The sequence below is a fragment of the Sus scrofa genome, chromosome 7 (genome assembly GCF_054392235.1).
Source record: "Sus scrofa isolate SSC_HxYL_T2T_F1_AM1 chromosome 7, Sscrofa_HxYL_maternal_Yorkshire_Landrace_v2.0, whole genome shotgun sequence".
NCBI lineage: Eukaryota > Metazoa > Chordata > Mammalia > Artiodactyla > Suidae > Sus > Sus scrofa.
Window position 1 is genome coordinate 125,430,521 of NC_139389.1, and position 19,574 is coordinate 125,450,094.

The following is a 19,574-nucleotide window of genomic DNA, read 5'->3' on the forward strand; positions in this document are numbered from 1 at the left end:
ACTTATCGACCCGCACTGGATTGGTTTTTCTCTTTTCCTGCTCTCACTTTCCTACTTCCTCGTTGATGGAATCACTTCCAAATGAAGCACATCCAAATCTCTGCTTTGGGGAGTTTGGGGGAAAGCAGAACCAAGACAAGCACCCAACCCAGTGCCAGCACCCAACCCAGTGCCTGGCTCCCTAAAAGGGACCCTCAACAGCACCATACAGGCCTCCCCCTCGGAACCTTTCTCAGTTCTCCCAAGGATGGAGCATAGTTAGTACCATTCTAGATGCATGTGCCGGAGATGCTAATTCGGGATGAAGGCCTCAGGGCATGTGGGCTTTAATTCTCTTGTAGAACTCCATCAGTAAACAAGCAAAACGCAGGTGCCTACCTCATAGGGCTGCAACTCTCAGGACAGTTGCTGGTTCCCAGTATGTTTCCCACAAGGGTTAGATTTGGCATCACCCCCATGGGTTGTGTGGTAGAGAATGTGCATTGTCCTCCACGTCTCCTCTTCCTTCAGTAATCAGAACACTCCCCTGCCCCGCCCCACCCCCATCCCTGGCTGTGTCACGGGTTTGATCCCTGGCCCAGGAACCTCCACATGCCGTGGATGTGGCCAAATAACAAACAAAAAAAACAAAAACCAAATAAACAAAAACCAAAACAAACCAAAACAAAAATCTTGCTCTAACTTTGGTTTAGGGGGTAGCGTAAGGACTCAATGACCTTTTTTCTTAAATTATTTAAAATTAAAGTATCAGTGACAGACACGCTGGAGAGCCATAGAGCACGGCCCCATTGCGAATTACTGGCATCGTCACTCGTAAAGCCTGTGTTTTTTCTGGTCCATTATCCTCAGCTACAGGAGCCAAACATTATCAGGCTCCTGGAGAACGAGTGCTCCTGGGAAAGCGACAGGGGCTCTGAAACTTCCCAGGAGAAAAACACACTCAGCTGGGAAAGTGGTTCGCCTTTTTTCCATAGTTGGGCACTGCACATCAACGTCTTAAAACATCCATTTTCTCTGACCGAGAGTACACCTGTTGTTACATGAAATAACAGCAGATGCTACAGAGGTTGGCATACAAGGTGGCACGCTGCAGGCCTCGGCACCACGTTCAGGGTGACCCACATCACAATGGCCCTTATTCTTTCAGTTTCCCAGTTTTGCACCGGGAACTGTCCTTTACAAAGGGAGCCACCTCAGCAAAGACGGTGGAACATATATTTTAAAATGATCGGTGCTTCCGTATAGGTTGTGTGAGTACAGGCAATGGTCTGCATTTCTGTGCGTTTGCAAGCTTTTGAGACCAACTCTGCGTTACTATTCAGCTCTATCCTCCAGGCCGTCTTCCCTCTAGCTCCTCGCTATTCCTTGAACACTCCAGCCTCATTCCTCCCTCTGGGCATCAGCACTTGCTGTCCCTCTACCGAGAGCCCTCTGCCCCTGGACACCAGCAACCCCCTCCCCCACCACCTTCAGGTCTTTGCTGAAATGTCACTTTCTTGGTGAGTCCTCCTTAGAGCCACCCTATTCAAAATATAACCTGGAGTTCCCATTGTGGCTCAGGAGAAACAAATCTGACTATCATCTATGAGGACGTGGGTTCCATCCCTGGCCTCGATCAGTGGGTTAAGGATCCGGGGTTGCCGTGAGGTGTGGTGTAGGTCACAGACTCAGCTCGGATCTGACATTGCTGTGGCTGTGGCGTAGGTGGCAGCTGGAGCTTTGATTCCAACCCTAGCCTGGGAACCTCCATATGCCGCGGGTGCGGCTCTAGAAAGACTAAATAAATAAATAAATAAAAGATAACCCCAATCCCTCCCTGCCAGCACACCCATCCCCTTTGCCTCTTCATTTTTGTCCGTAGTACTTGTCCCCACCTGACAGACTGTGCCTCCCTAAAACAGCCGAGTGCTGTTCTTAGGTGTTCTAAGCACACAGTAGGTGATTACCAAGTAGCTGTTGAATGAACAAATAAATGCACGAACAGGACCAGCTTAGTCTCTTCTGAGTTTCTGCCAGGTTGTCCTTTGAGGCGGGAGTGGGCACAGGTGTGGGGCAGGAGGTAGGAAGGAGCAGCAGCAGATGGGAGGGGAGGCTTCCAGGAAGAATGACGGGCTCTTGGACGATGCCAGGCAGTGCCAAACCGTAGCCCAGATACCAACTTCACTATGACACCACGGTATGGTGAAAAGGGTTCCCAGTGTGGCTCCCAGGTTGAGAGCAGTGATGCGGCAGGGAGCAGGAGGGCACCAGGGCAGAGAGACGCAAACCAGGAAACCAGCTTTACACACAAACCACCCAGGTTTCGAGGACACTAAGAGGAGGCGAGCGCTGTCCTCAAATACACAAACAGGTTACCAGCCACAAGAAGGTGAGCCTAAGGGTTTGAACTAGGTCTAATAAGTAGAAGGAAGAGGACTTCTATTTGGGTTTGATATCAAAATACGCCTCCCTCACCACCCACCATGAGCGCAGTCCAACAATGGCCAAAGCCCAAGACTTACTTCTCCATGGGTGAAACTTCAATCAGTACATTGGACAGATGATCAATTAAGTGCATTTTACTCTGTGTCAGGTGCCCTGCTAGGCACTGTGAAAGCAACGAAGACTAAACGTTATTCAGATAAATAAACACATGTATAGCTAGAGCCCTCCTGGATATTAGAGGGAGCCCTGAATGGTCAGCATCCCTCGGACCAGTGGAATCAGGGTAAAGCGCTCCAGCAGAGGGACCCTCAGGAGCAAGGAGTGGCACGCTGGAACTGGCAGGGACCTCAGCACATACTGGCGGAACACGAGGTCCAGAGACGGGGAGTGACTTGCCCACGGACACTCAAGAAGGCGGTGGAGCTGTGGAGGGCGGGTTGATCCGCTGAGTCCCCCCATGCCACTTCTGGAAGCCAGATGCCCTCTTTGCTTCACCCAAGAGATGTGACTGGCAGAGGCCATCGGCGGCGTCAGGGGTGAGCCTGAGGGTGGAGCGAGCAGCGGCTAGACCCCCGAGGGATGGGAAAGGGGTAGGGGCGGGTCCGATGACGTCATTTCCGGGGTCCGGGCTATATAAGTGGGGCGCGAGGGTGCCACTGCTGCAGTGCCAGAGTCCTGTGCCGAGAGGAGGTGGGCAGGTCCCCAGGCGGGCGCGCACGGAGACGTTGCGCCCCCCATCCCGCGCCAGTGTCGCCGCAGCCCGCCCCGAGCGACCAGTCCAGCTACCCCTCGCCCGCGTGCTCGCCGCGCCCGGCCCCAGACCGCCAGCTGCTCCGCGCCCCGGGTTCGCCATGCGCTCCGCCGCCGCCCTGGCGCTACTGCTCTGCGCCGGGCAAGGTGAGCGAGTGCGGGGTCTTGGGGAGAGGGTCCTGGGCACCCCCGCCTGCTCTTGCCCTGCCTGCCCTGAGGTCCAGGCACCGCGCCACGCCGCGCGCCCCTGCACGCCTTCCCTCCCGCCCGGCGACTTTTCAGCGCCGCGGACAGCGCCTCCGCCTCCCACCTGACCCCGCGACGTGGCCTCGGCCCAGAACCTGCAGACCTGACTCTTGGACCCTGCCTCCTGACCCCACAGGGCAGGGTTCCCGGACGCCCCTACCCCAGGTCTGGGCTTGGCGTCTCAGCCGCTTCAGGGCCAGCGCCGGCTCTGCGCCGTGGCTGTCCAAGGTCACTGGGGGAGATGGGAGGACCGCGTCTGGCTCCCCCCTCGCCCATCTCCCCCTCCATCCTCCCGCTCTCCCCGTCCGTCTGCCCTTGACTTCTGCCTCGCCCCTCGCCTCTCACACTCCTCCTCCTCCATCTCTTTCCCCCACCTCCCCCTCTTTCCCTCCCCCTCTGGGGTCTCTCGGCCTCTCCCTCATCCTCCCTGCACCCCAATCGCACTTAGCCTTGGGCCTGTTTTCCTAGCTCTTGCCTTCAGCTCCCACACTGCTCCCCCGCGGGAGCTTTCCCAGAGGGGAGGGTTAAGGCTCTGGGGCAGCCTCTGGGACCCATCCCCATGGGGGCAGCTGCTAGGGAAGGGAAACAAAATCAGCTCAGCATCTCATTTGGGGGAGGAGGTGGGGGGTTGAGGGGGAGCGCTGGGGTGAACGGACTCAGGGGACCCAGTCTGAAAGGACTGGCTTCTCTCCTCAGAACAGAGGAGTGACCCCAGCTCTCTTTTTCTTTCCAGTCATTGCCCTCCCTGTGAACAGCCCTATGAATAAGGGGGACACCGAGGTAAGACGGGGTGTGGGATGCCCTGGGATGTGAGGGGTGGGGGGGGTGGCAGGAGGCCCCAGTGGATGCCTCACAGCCGGTTCTTGGGCAGCTGCAGGAGTGAGGTGGGCATAAAGCCAAGAGCCAGCACTGCGGCTGCTGAGCCTGGGGACAGGTTGCAAAGGAAGATATCAAAGTCTGCTGGATTCCCCTGCTCTCCTGCTGGGAGGACTTCCCCGGCTTCCTCCGAGTTGGGTGTGCAGCCTGATGGGGCCTCTGTCTCACCCGCTGGGCCCAGGAGCCAGGCCCACTGTTTGGAACCCTCAGAACCTTGTAGGCGCCCCCAGGGGCTGGTTGGGGGTGACTCCTCTGAGGTTGTGGTTGTCCACAGACCTGAGAGAACAGTCTTCATGTGCCTGGCTCTGGCCTCCCGCTTTGCTCTTCCCAAGGGCTCTGCCAGCAACCCCACCCCCACCCCCACTCCACAGGCGCTAAAGCCCTGGCTCCGCTGAAAAGCCCCAATGAAAATATTCTTGATCATGGCTCTTGCACCCAGGGTCCCATCCAGTTGGGGCTGCTGGAGGAGGTCACCCAGGAAAGGGCCTTTGAAGACACTGGCGGGGGCTTCTGTGGCCCCAGGCCAGGACACTCTGGGTGTGTGCATGAAATTGATTCATGTCTGAGCTGGGGCTGGTTTTCCAGTCTCTGATGTTCACAGGTAGCTCCACTTGGGCATCAGAGAAAATTCTACTCTCTGCCTTTTCAGGAGCTGTTTTCTTCTATTCCAGAGGCTGTAGTTGGAACCCAAAGCATCAAGGAGATTTCAAGCCCACCTTGCTCATTTATACTTCCTCTTCTTTAGTTGCAGGCAGGCTTAAATTTAAACCTCTGCCATTCATCATAGCTGTGTGATCTTGTGAAAATGTCTTAACGTCTCTGAGCTTCCCCCTTTCCCATCTATAATAATATTTCCTTTGAGGAGAGTTGCGAGGAATAGGAATCATGAAAACCATGTGAAGAGCCTGGCGCATAGTTGGTCCTTGGTAAATAAGCCTTTTTATTCCCAGAGCTTCCTTTCACGACTTCCCCATCACTTTGGGGACTCAAACCCAATTCTTCTGTCCCAGAATCTGTCCACGTGGAACCAGGGGTTATCTGATATTCCCAGTGCAAAGTTTGCGGTTGCATGGAGATATAGGGTATAGGCTCTAGGCCCCTTCTTGCCGGATCTCTTATGGGAGACCCTTTGGCCACCATACTGTGTTCAGTAGCCTGGGGTCGAGGGCACCAGAGCTGCTGGGGGAGATCTGCATGTTATGTCCTAAGATGCCATGACTACTGTAGAGCCTGTTTGCCAATCTGCCATCTTGGATCCTTGGACGAGTTGCCCTGGCACCCCCCTCACTCTCCACCAGTGTTGCCTAATGAGTGTCTGATGCCTCCTGCTCTCCCGCCCAGCTCTAGGCAGCTGAAGCAGGTTGGAAGTTGTGAATGCCTTCCTGGCTGTGTGTGGCACTTGGTGCATTATAGAGTATTTTCCCATCCGTGCCTCATCAACCTGGGGGGGAACTGGAAAGGTCTTCTCACTCCCATTTTACAGATGAGGAAGTTGAGGCTCAGAGAGGTCAAGTTGTTTGCCCACAATCACATAGCTAGGACTACAGTTGACACATCTTCAAATACTATCCATTTATCAGGTATCTGGTTAGCCACAGCACCTTGCTGGGCACTAGACAAGACTTTCAGAGATACGGCTGCGGGTGCCCTGGGGTGGCCACCCAGATGTAGCAGATGCGTGCCCACGTCCCACCAGGGGATTCACCCAGTGGGTGAATATGGAGCCAGACTGTGAGCTGTCATTCCCTGCAGGTGACGACACCTTGGCTATTTAGCAACAAGGATCCAAGCCTGTTTCCAGACAGGGTGGGGCTGGAAAAGGTCTTTGTCTCCTCTGGGAGGTCCCTAAGGGCTTCCTGGAAATTGCGACCTGGGGCGTCTGCAAGACTAAAGTACTTTTGCAAGACACACCTCTAAGGTTCAGGAGCAGCTTCCTTTATAGAAACACTTGGGATAGAAGATACAGGGTCCCCACCCCCACCTTAGAGGGACACCTGATGGCCAGGTGATCAGAGTGCCTCACACTTGGTAAGCACTATATAAGGGGTTTTTAAAAAAATTATTATTGTTGTGGTTATTATCTGGCTAGAAAAGCAGAGCTGCACCCCTGAGCCGGGCCTCCAGGGACTCCTGAAGACAAAAGGGAATGTTCTCATATCCTCTTTAGAAATTCGCCCTGGAGCTTCCAGGGTCTGAGCCCTGAGCCCAAACCAGGCCCAACCTGCCCCACTCTCTTGGCAGGTGATGAAGTGCATCGTCGAGGTCATCTCTGACACGCTGTCCAAGCCCAGCCCCATGCCTGTCAGCCAGGAGTGTTTTGAGACACTCCGAGGAGGTATGGGCCAGGCTGGGGATGAGGGGCTGCTGCCCGCTGGGCTGGGAGGCAAGGACATGGGTGTGTGGCTTTCGATGGAATTCCATGATTTAATTCCATAGTCACTGACCAAGTGACTGCCTTAGCCAGGTCTGTGCTAGAGTCTGAGTGGCATAGAGAAATAAAGCCCCTGTGCGCCCAGAGCTCACAGACAAGCAGAGGGGACTGATATGAACGCAGTTAATTAGAATTTGGGGCCGAAGGAAACCAGGGCCGGAACGGCAAGCCACCAGCCTGTGAGCTCCCTGTGGACAAAGATTTTGTGTGCTATTTCCCCAATGCCGAGAACAGCCGCTGGCAACTGGTAGATACCTCATGGATGTGTGATGATTAAAGGAACACTGCGGGTGGGTGGGCATGAGAAGGACTAAGCGTTTCCAAGGAGGCAGTCAGTGTTGGGTAAATCCAACATTAGCGCTGGGCTTGGGCTTTAAAAGTTGGAAATCAAGTTTTGGTAGAAAAATGAAAAAAAAAAAAAAAAAAAAGGATGCTCCAGGTGGAGTGGCCAGCACGAGCAAAGGCAGGGAGATGGGCAAACACGTTGTGTTTAGAGACCCCTCTGCATCATCACAGGGCTGCCACCTCATTGGCAGAGGTCTGGGGGCAGGGATGGTGGCTGACTTTCTGATGTAGCAGCAAACTGAGTGACACCTTGGCAAGGCGGTCATTTCAGAAGTGTTATCTCAAGACCCAATCTTGCTGGGCCACCCAAGTTTTGAGTTTCCAGAATAAATTCCTTGTGCTCAGCTGAAAATATTGATGGCAATCTCTTTCTGGGCTGTTCTCTGGAAACCACCCGTGACGACTGTCCTTCACTGCAGATGAACGGATCCTCTCCATCCTGCGACATCAGAATTTGCTGAAAGAGCTCCAAGACCTCGCTCTCCAAGGTATTTTCCAGCCACTGCACATGAATCTGGGGAAATTCCAGTAACTGAGAGTCAGAACACCATGGCGCAAGGTCGAGCAAGGTCTTATTTCGTTCTGATGCTCAGTTATTGCCTTTCAGTTGTAGAGTGGAAAGGTGGAGTCCTCTGTGCCACTTGACCCAATCTCTCATTACTGTAATTAAAGAGATCAAGGCCCAGAGAGGTTGAGTGACTTGTCCAAGGTCACACAGCAAGTTAGGGACGTCCCAAGAGCAGACGCAGCTCTCCCACACCCTGTGGTCTCTGGAGTTCAGCCATTTTAAAGGAGGCATTTTCAAGGCTACGTTGCAGAGAGGACTCCATTCCTCTGTGAAATTGGTCCCCAGAAGCAAGGAGGGGCCCCTTTGCCCTTCTGAGCTTCTGCTCCAGGGGGAGATGGGAGAAGCCGGGTCTTGCTTACCAGCAGACTTTCAAAGTGAGGTATGCCTTTCTCCAAAAGGTTAAGCAAATCCACTGCTGCTCTTGGGAAGGGAGTGAGGCTGTGGTGTAGGCCGGCAGCTCTAGCGCCAATTTGACCCCGAGCCTGGGAACTTCCATATGCCACGGGTGCAGCCCTAGAGACAAAAAAGAACGAGAGAGAGCCAGGGATGGCTGGTGACAGTCAGAGAAGGCAGCTCAGCCTGGGGCTGATGCAGGCAGAAGGGTGTCTGGACACTGGCAGCAGGTGCTGCCCCTGGGCTCAGATGCAGACAAGTACTTGGCTAGGGCTTATGGAGTCCAGGGGGAAGAGGGCTTGCCTGAATCTGGAGCCCCCATGAGGGGACAAGCAGCCACTATAATGTCCTGCTGCAGGGTCCCCTAGCTACCCCGGGGGCCCCCACTCTGCTCCTGCCTCTGGGACCGATGCTCTGCTCCATCTGAGCCTTTACTGCTCTGTTTTTTTTCCCCCATACCCTCTGCATATGGAAGTTCCCAGGCCTGGTATTGAACTTGCACCATAGCAGTGACCTAAGCCACAGCAGTGACACTTGATCCTTAACCTACTGGGCCACAAGAGAACCCAGGCAGGGCTTGTTCTTGTTTCCCAGGTGAGAAAGAGAGTCTGGGGAGGTGATGTGGCTGCCCAATGGACCCCAGCCCAGAGGGGTCGGGGGCAGCCAGCCCACACCCCCACCCACCCCACCCCACCCCCAGCTCTTACTGGGCAGGCCCAGAACATGACTCGCCCAGGTTACAAATAAGAAACAGCGACCTTCCCTCTTAGAGACAGAGATGCGGAGCTCTATCCAAATGGGACTTTTTCTCTCCTTTTCTCATTCCAGGAGCCAAGGAGAGGTCCCATCAGCAGAAGAAACAGAGCAGTTATGAGGATGAACTCTCAGAGGTTCTCGAGAAGCAGAACGACCAGACTGAGTTGAAGGGTCAGTGCCGACCCGTCTGGTCAGAGAGCAGGGGAGGAAGGATGAAAGTTACAGCAGTTATGATGGAGCGAGGGTTCCTCGGGGTCGAAGCCTCTCCTTTAGGGCCTGTGGGGTTGTTGTCATTTCCTTCTCTTTAAATGGGGAAACCGAGTCCCCGAGAGGTTAGGCTGAATCTGTATCTGTCTCACTCCACACACAACACACACATCCCCACACCCCCACACACACACCCTTTTTTTCTTTTTTGGCTGGCATATGGATTCCCCAGGCCAGGGATCAGATCTGAGCTGCAGTTGTGACCTAAGCCACAGCTGCTGCAATGTCAAATTCTTAACCCATTGTGCCAGGCCGGGGAATCGAACCCGAGTCCCAACGCTGCAGAGACACTGCTGATCCCATTGTGCCACAGCAGGAACTCCCAGCTGCTGTCTTAATTTTAAATTCAGGCTTAGGTCGGCTTGGGTTCAAGGCTCAGCAACGCTGACTGTAAGCAACACTGGACCCTTAACCCACTGTGCCAGGTATCAAACCTTTGTCCCAGCGCTCCCAGGACACCGCTGATCCTGTTGTGCCACAGCAGGAACTCCGACTCCACACCCCTTGATCGGTCTCATCTACCCACCACAGGGCTGACAGGCTGGCAGGAGGAATCTGGCCTGGCAGGTGGGCACTTGGACTCTGCCCTGTGGCTGCTGCAGCGGGGGCCCTGCCCCCAGCGCCTGCCCTCCTGGGAATTAGCGGAGCCTCGGCATAGCCTGGTGGCAGGAGGGGATCCCAGAGGAGCAGGTTTGAAACACTAAATGAACCTGGATCATCTCTCTTGAAACCAGAGAGCTTTTCGGGGTCACCGAGATCGTGGCGTAGGTCAAGGGGAGGCTCTCTCGTCTTCCCACCTAGAAACAGCCACACGCTTGCCCCTGCAGCCCTGCTCTTTGCAGGTGGAAGAAGAGTGAAGAAGGCCAGTTTCTAGGAGCGGGGATCTCAGTGGTCCCTCCAGGGCAGAGTGGGGAAGCCTGCTGGTGCGGCCCAGGTGCCCTCGCATTGCCAGGGCTGTCGCCTTGGTGGCGGCTTGGGGCTCGGCATGGACTCCCACATTCTGGCTCCATGGCAACAAGTGCCTGGGTGACTGGATGTCTGCCGTGGGCTGTAGGAGGGGGAATAGTGCAGAATTAACGGGGGAGGCAGCCACACGGCAATGCAGAGGGCACCCTGTACTGGCATTTGGAGGCTTGGGTTCAAGGCTCAGCAACGCTGACTGTGAGCACAGACAGGTCACCTTACCTTTCTGAGGATCAGTTTGCATTTCTGTAAAATGGGCATGGGAGCACTGCCCCCTGGAGTCCTGAGTCAGAGGGCAGCAGGTACTTGATTCACCAGAAATCATTCTAGCAATGGGAGGGACATTTACTAGTTCAAAGGCTGTCTTCAAAGCAGTTACAAGAAAATGCTTTTTAATGAAACCTGACAAATAGTGAGGAATTGAGCCCTTCCACAGGATGCTCAAGACAGAGACCCTCCGCACAGAGGGGTGAATGATGTCGTGGTAATGGTGCTTCTGACACAGAGAGGTTAAGGAACTTGCCCAAGATCACACAGCAGTTCAGCTGCTCTCTCTTTTTTCCTTTCTTGGCTGCCTAGCAGCATATGGGCATATATGCCTAGGCCGGGAATCAGATCCAAGCCGCAACTGCCACCTACGCCGCAACTGCTGCAACGTCGAATTCTTAACCCCACTGTGCCAGGCTGGGGATTGAACTCGAGTCCCAGCGCTGCAGAGACACCGCCGATCCCATTGTGCCACAGCAGGAACTCCCAGCTGCTGTCTTAATTTTAAATTCAGGGCTCTTTATCTTCTGGGGGTCATTTTTAAGGTTTGGTTTGGTTTTGTTATTTTAGTGATTTTAATTTTTTTCCATTAGAGCTGGTTTATGTTGTCAGTTTTCTACTGTCCAGCAAGGTGCACATACCTATATACATTTTTTTTTTCGCACGTTATCATGCTCCAGCATAAGTGACTATAGGTATAGTTCCCTGCGCTATACAGCAAGACCTCATTGCTTATCCATTCCAAAGGCAATCATTTGCACCTCCTAACCCCAGATTCTCATCCAGCCCACTCCCTCCCCCTGCTTGGAGGGGTAGAATTACGAAGAAAGAAACTTTGCAGTCCAGCTGTACTCAGGTCAGCCGCGGATGTGGGGAGGGCAGTGTCTTGGGCTGGGCTTGCTGGAAGCCAAGAGGGACAGTGACTAAATTCTGAAATTGGGCTCTGGGGAGATTGCACGCGCAGCCTGGTCCTCGGGGCCTGAGTTTACTCCGTTGTTTCTGTAGAGGGCACAGAAGAGGCGTCCTCCAAGGAGGCTGCGGAAAAAAGAGGAGATTCTAAAGAGGTGGAGAAGAACGATGAAGACGCAGACGGAGCCAAGCCCCAGGCCTCGCTGGAGCCGCCGCAGGCCTCGGAGGCTGAGGACCAGACCCCGGGGGAGGAGGAGGCCGCCAGCACCCACCCCTTAGCCAGCCTTCCCAGCAAGAAACGCCCAGGCGCACAGGCCGAGGAGGACCACGAGGGCCCCTCCCAGGGTCCGGTGGACAGAGAGAAGGGCCCGAGTGCAGAGCAGGGGCCGCAGGCAGAGAGAGAAGAGGAGGAGGAGGCGGAGGCTGGAGAGAAGGCGGTCCCGGAGGAAGAAGGCCCCCGCAGCGAAGCATTTGACCCCCACCCGAGCCTTGGCTACAAGGAGATGCAGAGGGGTGAGAGTATGTGTGATGCCTGGGGCTCGAACACGTGTCGGGGAGAGGGGATGGGTGGGAGGGGGCCTCATCCATCATCTCATTCCACCTTCACAACAACCCTGAAAGGTAGGTCTTATCTCCATTTGCCAGAAGGGAAACCGAGGCTCAGAGAGGTTAAGTAGTTTGCCCATGGTCACACAGCTAATTTGTGGTAAAAACTGAGATTCCAACCCAGGTTTGTCGGACTCCAAAAAGCCTGCATCTCCCACTCTTCCACACAGCCCCCACCCCAGACCACCCAGGAGGGGAGAGGGGCTTTGGGAACAGAGAGTATGACAGATGGGAACAGGCTGGTCTGGGGACACTGTTAGTTTCAACCAGGCCCTGGCTCCTCAAGAAGACCGGGTCAGGGTCTTTCCCCCCTCCCCAGCTGGGTGACCCCTGGGTCAGGGCTTCCGGGGTGAGGGGGCTAAAGGAAGAGGCGGCCTCTGGCCGACTCACCCCTCGGGATTTCGAGGGGCTTGCAAAGCATGGTGTCAAGGTGCTTTTCCCTCCAAGTGGAATCTGTTGTGAGGGGCTGAGCTGGACCCTGAGTACGGGGTCTGTGGTCCCAACAGTGGCCACAGCGAGGCCCTGGAGAGTGGCAGGGACCAGGGAACGCGGCGGTCCCTCCCTCAATTCTCCTGCTCTTGTCCACCACCTGCTCCAGGTTGGCCCCAGGCTCCAGCCATGGATGGAGCCGGGAAGACTGGGGCTGAGGAGGCTCAGCCCCCCGAGGGGAAGGGGGCGCGGGAGCACTCCCGGCAGGAGGAGGAGGAGGAGACGGCAGGGGCCCCTCAAGGCCTCTTCCGGGGCGGGAAGAGAGGGGAGCCCGCGCAGGAGGAGGAGGAGCGGCTCTCCGAGGAGTGGGAGAATGCCAAGCGATGGAGCAAGATGGACCGGCTGGCCAAGGAGCTGACGGCCGAGAAGCGGCTGCAGGGGGAGGAGGAGGAGGAGGAGGAGGAGGAGGACCCTGACCGCTCCATGAAGCTCTCCTTCCGGGCCCCAGCCTACGGCTTCAGGGGTCCTGGGCTGCAGCTGCGACGAGGCTGGAGGCCGTCCTCCCGGGAGGACAGCGTCGAGGCCGGCCTGCCCCTCCAGGTGCGCAGCTACCTGGAGGAGAAGAAGGAGGAGGAGGGCAGCGCCAACCGCAGACCAGAGGTTGGTACGGGCTGGGAGCCGGCCCTGGGCCAGGCCCCGGGAGTGGGTCCCCAGCCAGGGGGCAGCTGCACCGCAGAGGGGACACTGTCCCCTTGGAGTCTGGGACTGGAGAGGTGCTCAGACAAGGCGCTCTCGGGAGCCTGGGAAGGGACAGGAGAAAGGGCGTGTCAGGCAGGGAGGCGCGTGAACCCCAGCGCACGGCCACCCAGCAGAGCTGGCGGACAGGCAGATGGAGACAGAAGTGTTCGGATCCGTGCGCAGCAGCCACAGAGTTGGTGAGTTCAGCCAGTCGCTGAGGTGCTGGGCTGGGACGTTGTCCAGAAGCCAGTAGGGAGCCTCTGCGGGTCTGGGAGCAGGACAAGGGGGTGACGGGTGGAGCTGAACGCTTTGGATGCAGAGAGCTTGGAAGCCGAAGGACCCGGCAGGGGCTGGCTGGGGAGGGCCATTTCCTGCCTGGGGGATCCAGACTCAGGGGACCCTGGACCCTAAGAACTAGGAGGACATGGCAGGCGGGGACACTGGCAGGAGCACCTGGCAAGAGGTGACAGTGGCAGGAGGACGTGGCAGGAGGGGACACTAAGGGATGGGTGGTGTCCTGGGAAGACCCCACCGTTGGTCCAGGCATGTCCTCTCCTGGTCCCCACGCAGCCCAACCACACCATCCTCCCAGGTTCAGGCCCTGGGCCGGCTGGACCTCGGGGCCTGAGGTGATGGGTGGGGGAGGCAGGGTTGTATGCCGGAAGACCTGGGTTCTGCCTCCTCCAAGCTGGGTGACCTTGGGCAGGTCACTTCCCTTCTCTGAGCCTCATGGGTTCCCCCATTTGTGAAATGGGGGTAAGAAGTCCTTTCCGCTCACCTCATTATCATGATCAAAACACACCTCAGCTTTGAACACATGGCTGTGCCCAGGGCTACTTGGGAAGCTCAGTGGAGTGCAGGGAGGCAGCCCCTGGCCGGGGGTGGGGTGGGTAGGGGAGGTTGGCGATGCCACGTTGGAGCTGGAGGAGGCCTTGAGGGGGTCCGTGGTTCAGGCCTCAGTGCCCTATGGGGGCCCGGGACATGTCCAAGGCCCTGGCCCCCATGCACTTCTCTGCCCACCCGGAAGCGGACGTGGCCTTTCCTTGGGTGCCAGCCCTCTGGGCCAGGGACCAGGACTCCGGCAGCCTGAAAGGAAGAGACTCCTTCATGGCAGCTGGAACTGAGAGAGGTCATCTGCCGATGTCCCCTGGGACTGAAGGGACAGGGCCACTGGAAGCAGCAGCCTGTCCCCCATCCCTGGCTTTTGGATCCCAGGCTGGGCGCCTTCGATCGGCACCTTCCCCATCCACGGAAGCTAGAGAGCCAGGTGCCCCGAGGCGCCCACCAGCTTCCCTTCTCTGCAGGCAGAAGGAGCCTTGGACGGCAGGGCACAGAAATGGGGACCCCGGAGGCCTCCACGGGGACAGGACTGGGTGGAGCCCCCTCCACGCAACCCAAAGATCTTAGAAACAGCCCCAGAATCCTATAACTCACGCCCAGGGACTGCACCACGACAGCTCGCCAGGGTCCCTATTTCCATGGCAACCATTGTCTGCTCTGACTGGTGCCCGGGTGGGTGCCCGCTGCTTGGCATCAGGAAGACCACCCCTCTCCTCTCAGGTTGCAGCTGGGGCGTGGCCTTCTCTGACTCCTGCTCTTGTGGGTGTCCGTGCCAGAGGGTCCCCTGCTGCCCTGGACCGCCCTGGCAGCCAGAGCTTGAGGACCTTGTGACTGGGATGGAGGAGGGAGGCCCAGGCCTAGGCAGCTCCCACGGCCTCAAGTCTGCGCCCCAGGCCCCCCGCCCCTGGGGCAGAGAGGCCTGCAGCAGACTTGGACCCCAGGCACAGCCCCCTCAGGAGTCACAGCCGCCGTCTAGGCCTTGGGGTGGGGGAACTGGAAGGACCTCTGAAGGGCATCAGAGGCTTCCTTTCCATGGGCCTGCCCAGAGCCATGCAGGAGGAGGTGAGCCAGGATGAGAGTCCACGGGGCGGGGGTGGGGGCAGGGCACACTCTTCTGCGTGATGGTCCCCAGAGCAGCCCATCGGGTGGCATCACTGTTCCCATGGAACAGATGAAGCCCTTGAGGCTCAGAGAGGCAAAGCCACCTGTCTGAGGCCACACAGCTAACCCGGAGCACAACTGGTCTGGCTGCGCATTCCATACAGCTGGCACAGGCTCCCTGGGCCAGTCCCCGCGTGACCCTTGGCATTCTGTCCTAGGACCAGGAGCTGGAGAGCCTGTCGGCCATCGAGGCGGAGCTGGAGAAGGTGGCCCACAAGCTGCAAGAGCTGCGGCGGGGCTGAGGCACCAGCTGGCCCCACCTGCCAGGGCCCCGAGACCCCCTGTAGTCCTGGCTCTGTTGTCCCCTTTGCAGGTCCTGGCCAGACGGCCTGGGGGCTGCTTCCGGTAGGGAGGCCGCCCCGAGCCCGGGCCACCCTGCCGCCCCCACCCCCCTCCTTTCCTCCTGCTCCTGCTGCTGCTCCAGTGTGCCCCCCCACGGGCCAGACCCCCGACTTTAAACCATTTTCCTCTCTCTCTGAACACGGGCAGCTTTCTCGAAGTCTCCCTTCCACCATTAGAGCCACTGGGCACAACTTCAGTAACTTCTGACCTTTGGGTGAAAGCTGAGAACTCCTGACTCTAACATGTTCTGTATAAAAGTTATATAAGGAAAAATAAATCTGCTCTGGGCTCTTTCTTACTTCTTTGAACTCCCCCCCGCCAACCCCCGACTCCAAGTGGGGTGGGATGGTTTGGCTTCAGGCAAAAGGACAAGGGGAGGTTCAGTCCCCCTGAGATGGCTCTTTTTCTGGGCTACTTTTGAGCCAGGGGATCATGGCCAAGTGGCATTGAGACTCTGAGCACCAGTTTCCTCAGCTGTACATCTGGGGATGCTGACATCTGGGGTTAAGTAACACTCTCCCCAGTCTCTAGCCCCAAGGGAGCTGTGCCTGCAGGGGCGGGGCTGGCATGGGAAACAGCCTCTGCCCCCTGCTGGGGAGAGGCTCTCAAAGCCCGGAATGGTGCTGCCACCCAGGCCCCAGGCCCCAGGCTCCAGGCCCCAGCCAGCGCTGGACTCTGACCTGAAACACGCAGAGCTCTGGGGTGTCTGAAGTTCTGGAAGTTAACTGTTCACTATAGCTCGGCAGTCTTAGTCTCAGCTTTTTGTTTTGTTTTTTGTTTTTTTGCTTTTCAGGGTCGCACCTGCGGCATATGGAAGTTCCCAGGCTAGGGGTTGAATAGGAGCTATAGCTGCCAGCCTACACCACAGCTTATAGCAACGCTGGATCCTTAACCCACTGAGCGAGGCCAGGGATCGAACCCGCATCCTCATGGATACTAGTGGGATTTGTTTCCACTGCGCCACAACAGGAACTCCCAGTCTCAGTTTTGAGAACAAGGAAACTGAGGCTTAAATGGTGAGATGACTCATCAGAGTCACAGGCAGGAGTGATGCCCTGAACATTTAACCCGGAGGGCGGCAGGATTATGTCATCAGGACAGACAGGCTGGTGCCCTGGACTGATGGGGACCAGCCGAGCATCAGGGCCAATCATCTGGTCATTCATGAAACACTTGGGAGCAGCTGCTTTGGGCCTGGGAGGCCTGGGCACCCAGAAATGGCCCAGACAAGCCTGAATTAGAAGCTCACTACCCGAGAACTTGGGATGTGACATCAGCCTGGGGTTAGAATCCTCAGTCTAGCTAGAGAGCTTGGGCAAGCATTCCTGGGACTCTTACAGCCTCAGTTTCCTCATCTATAAAATGGGGATAATACTTCTTATCTCCTCACCAGATCTCGCTGAGGCTTCAAGAGGGCTAAACAGCCTGGACCAGAAAACTCATACCATGGAGATACAAGTTGTTTGAGGAGTCTTGGCAAGTCTGGGCCTCTCCCAAGTCTGGGGAGGTGGCTGCCCACTGCTGCTGACACTTGTCCCCTGACGCACAGAGGGACACCCTCCAGAGAGCTGGTGCCACAGGCACTTATTCACGTTTCAAAGGGACAGCTTTGCTCCCCACCCCGACAGAGAACAAACAAACGCAACTAACTGGATTCCATGGTCAGATAGCAAAACATCCACCACCAAGACTGGTTGGCAAAGGCAACAGAGGGCACCTTGTCCCTGAAACACCCCGCCCCTGAGACAGGCCACCTCTGTTGTCATAGGCACACGGAGTCAACATGCAACCAAATCAAAAGAGCCAGCGGTTCTTAGTTTTCACAGGAGCCATGGTTTTATATATCGTATATATAGATTCATATAAACATTATAATATATGTATGTACACAAATTAAGTATGAGCCAGCTTGGGGTTCTGGCAAACGTGGCTCGTGAACGGGACGGAAGCCAACAGCACTTGTCACAAAGCACAGGTGTCAGCACTGAAACTGGAACTGCCTGTGCCTTGGTGAAATCGCCATGGAGCTTTTTGGAAAAGAAAGCAAGCTTCACAAAGTGTGATCCACACCCAGGCCTGGGAGATGAGGTCGGTCAGGCTGTGGGAAAGGGACCGTCCCTCCAGGTCACCAGGTCAGGGACAACTCCGGAGGCAGAGGGGAAATGCAACCACTTCTAGAAAAGGCCCCAGATGGCCTGGTGGTCAGAACTGGAAGGAAGAAGGCCCGAGTGGCTCCAGGCCAACAGGCCGCTTTGCTGTGACCCACGTGTTCAAGCAGGCTCATTCCAGGAGCTCAGAGGCCGTGCCGCGCAGAGGCGGGCAGAGGCCCAGGGCCGGTCTGGAGGCTTTGGCCTCAGCATCTCGCTCAGGCTCTGGCCTGGGCAGTGAGGGCGCGGCCCGGCACCAGGGAGGCAGAAGCCAAGGCGGATACGCTCCTCTACCCGCTGGAAGCGCGTGCTCCTGCAGCACAGCCAGCTCCCCGCTCTCGGAGCTCAGGCGCCCTTGAGCCGAGGCCTGGAACAGGGCAGGAGCTGCAGTGGATCCCGCCAGGTGAAGGGTGAGTTTCTAGAGGGGCGTGGAGGGGGCAGGGACATCAGGGAAGCCAGTCAACAGCCGGTGTGAGTCCCTGAGCTGAGGGCCATCTTCCCGGCAAGGACAAGGCCCGGGGTCTCCCGGTCTCAGCGGGGCCGCCTTGCAGACAATACCCACTCTTCTCAGTTGAAACCTTCAAAACTACAGCTTCTGGAAGTTCCCGTCGTGGCGCAGTGGTTAACGAATCCGACTAGGAACCATGAAGTTGCAGGTTCGGTCCCTGCCCTTGCTCAGTGGGTTAACGATCCGGCGTTGCCGTGAGCTGTGGTGTAGGTCACAGATGCGGCTCGGATCCCGCGTTCCTGTGGCTCTGGCGTAGGCCGGTGGCTACAGCTCCGATTAGACCCCTAGCCTGGGAACCTCCATATGCCGCGGGAGCGGCCCAAGAAATAGCAAAAAGACAAAAAAAAAAAACACTACAGCTTCCTGCCAGACCCCCTCAACCTTCCATAGAGCCCCCCAGCAGGCCCCACAGAGAAGGGGATTCTGTCTCAAGGTCGTTTGCTCCCTCATCCATAGGATCAACTTAAACCACGTCCCATATGGCTCCTGGGGACTCCAGCTGCCTCTGCCTCCTGCAAGTGGCGCTGGGTGACCTCAGGCCCAGCCCCACCCACCCCGGGCTGCAAACCCAGAGGCCACTGTGCTGCCAAGGGCAAGGACCTCCCCTGTGCTCTCTGGGGAGGAGACATCCAGTGGCTACCCTCAGCTGCAACTTGGTGTCTGTGGGACCACATCATGATGGAATCTGCAAGCAGAACTTAGCCCAAGGCCTCTGCTCCAGGTCGCCTGGGGCAGTTGCAAGCGACCCTCTAAACCGACCCAAGGGCTCAGGCGAGATGTGGCCCTGCCACGTGCTCCTTGAGACCTTCACGTCAGAAGAGCCTTCAGCAGCCCTGGCCACTGACCACCCCCCCGACCGATGTCGCTGGGCCATAAACCCCAACGGGCCCCCCAGCTGGCAAACAGCAGCCTGGGAAGGAGAGTCCCAACTTCCCCCGGGGTCCCAGCTGGGCCGGATCCAAGCGCCACACCTGCACACCACAGCGGGCCCTTCCCACAGGCCCTCAAAGGTTCTGAGACTGAGAAGAGGCAGCAGCATCAAGCCCTGGGAAGAGGCTGCAAAGGTCAGGAGGATCTCAGGGGGTCTGTCTTTCCGTGATGCGGAAGCCCCAAGGCTGGGGACACGGAGGGCGGGGGTGGATCGTTCCGTGGTGCCTCCTTGCTGCCCACAACCTCTCTCCTCTCTATGCTCCCTGACACAGCTGTCCCCACTCTTACTGTCTGCTGGCTGTGGTCACCAGCCGGGGAGAGGCCACCCATGCCCTTGAGGGTGGCCGGTCCCTTCCTCCCAGCCGTGCAGTTCCAGAGCCTGAAGAAATCAACCCCGAGCCCCGGGCTCCCACTTCTGGACAAAGCAGAGGAAGGGGTCACATCCCTGGAACAGTGACTTGCTATCTGGGCCCTGGACGCCAACATGTGAGACCCCGAGGGAAGGCCTCGATCACCTAGGACACGACATGGCCAGGGGCCCCACCTGGTACGTGACCCCCCGACCTGTCCTGACACAGATCAGGATCAGAATTTTATCCAGAAAGGTCAAGCAAGCTGTTTTATTAAAATACTAGAGGCGGGCATCAACTTTCAGCAACATTTTGTAAACACGTGAAA

General features: G+C 57.1%; 1 protein-coding gene across 4 annotated transcripts; it reads left to right on the top strand.

The window, feature by feature from the left end:
* The first annotated feature begins 3,067 nt into the window (after positions 1 to 3,067).
* On the top strand, positions 3,068 to 15,588 carry CHGA (chromogranin A). 4 transcript variants are annotated; one of them, NM_001164005.2, is given in 8 exon segments: positions 3,068 to 3,321; positions 4,154 to 4,200; positions 6,538 to 6,631; positions 7,492 to 7,560; positions 8,862 to 8,960; positions 11,292 to 11,708; positions 12,400 to 12,890; positions 15,128 to 15,324. In NM_001164005.2, coding segments are annotated over 8 exon segments (1,347 nt in total). In that variant the 5' UTR covers positions 3,068 to 3,275; the 3' UTR covers positions 15,212 to 15,324.
* Positions 15,589 to 19,574: the final 3,986 nt, after the last annotated feature.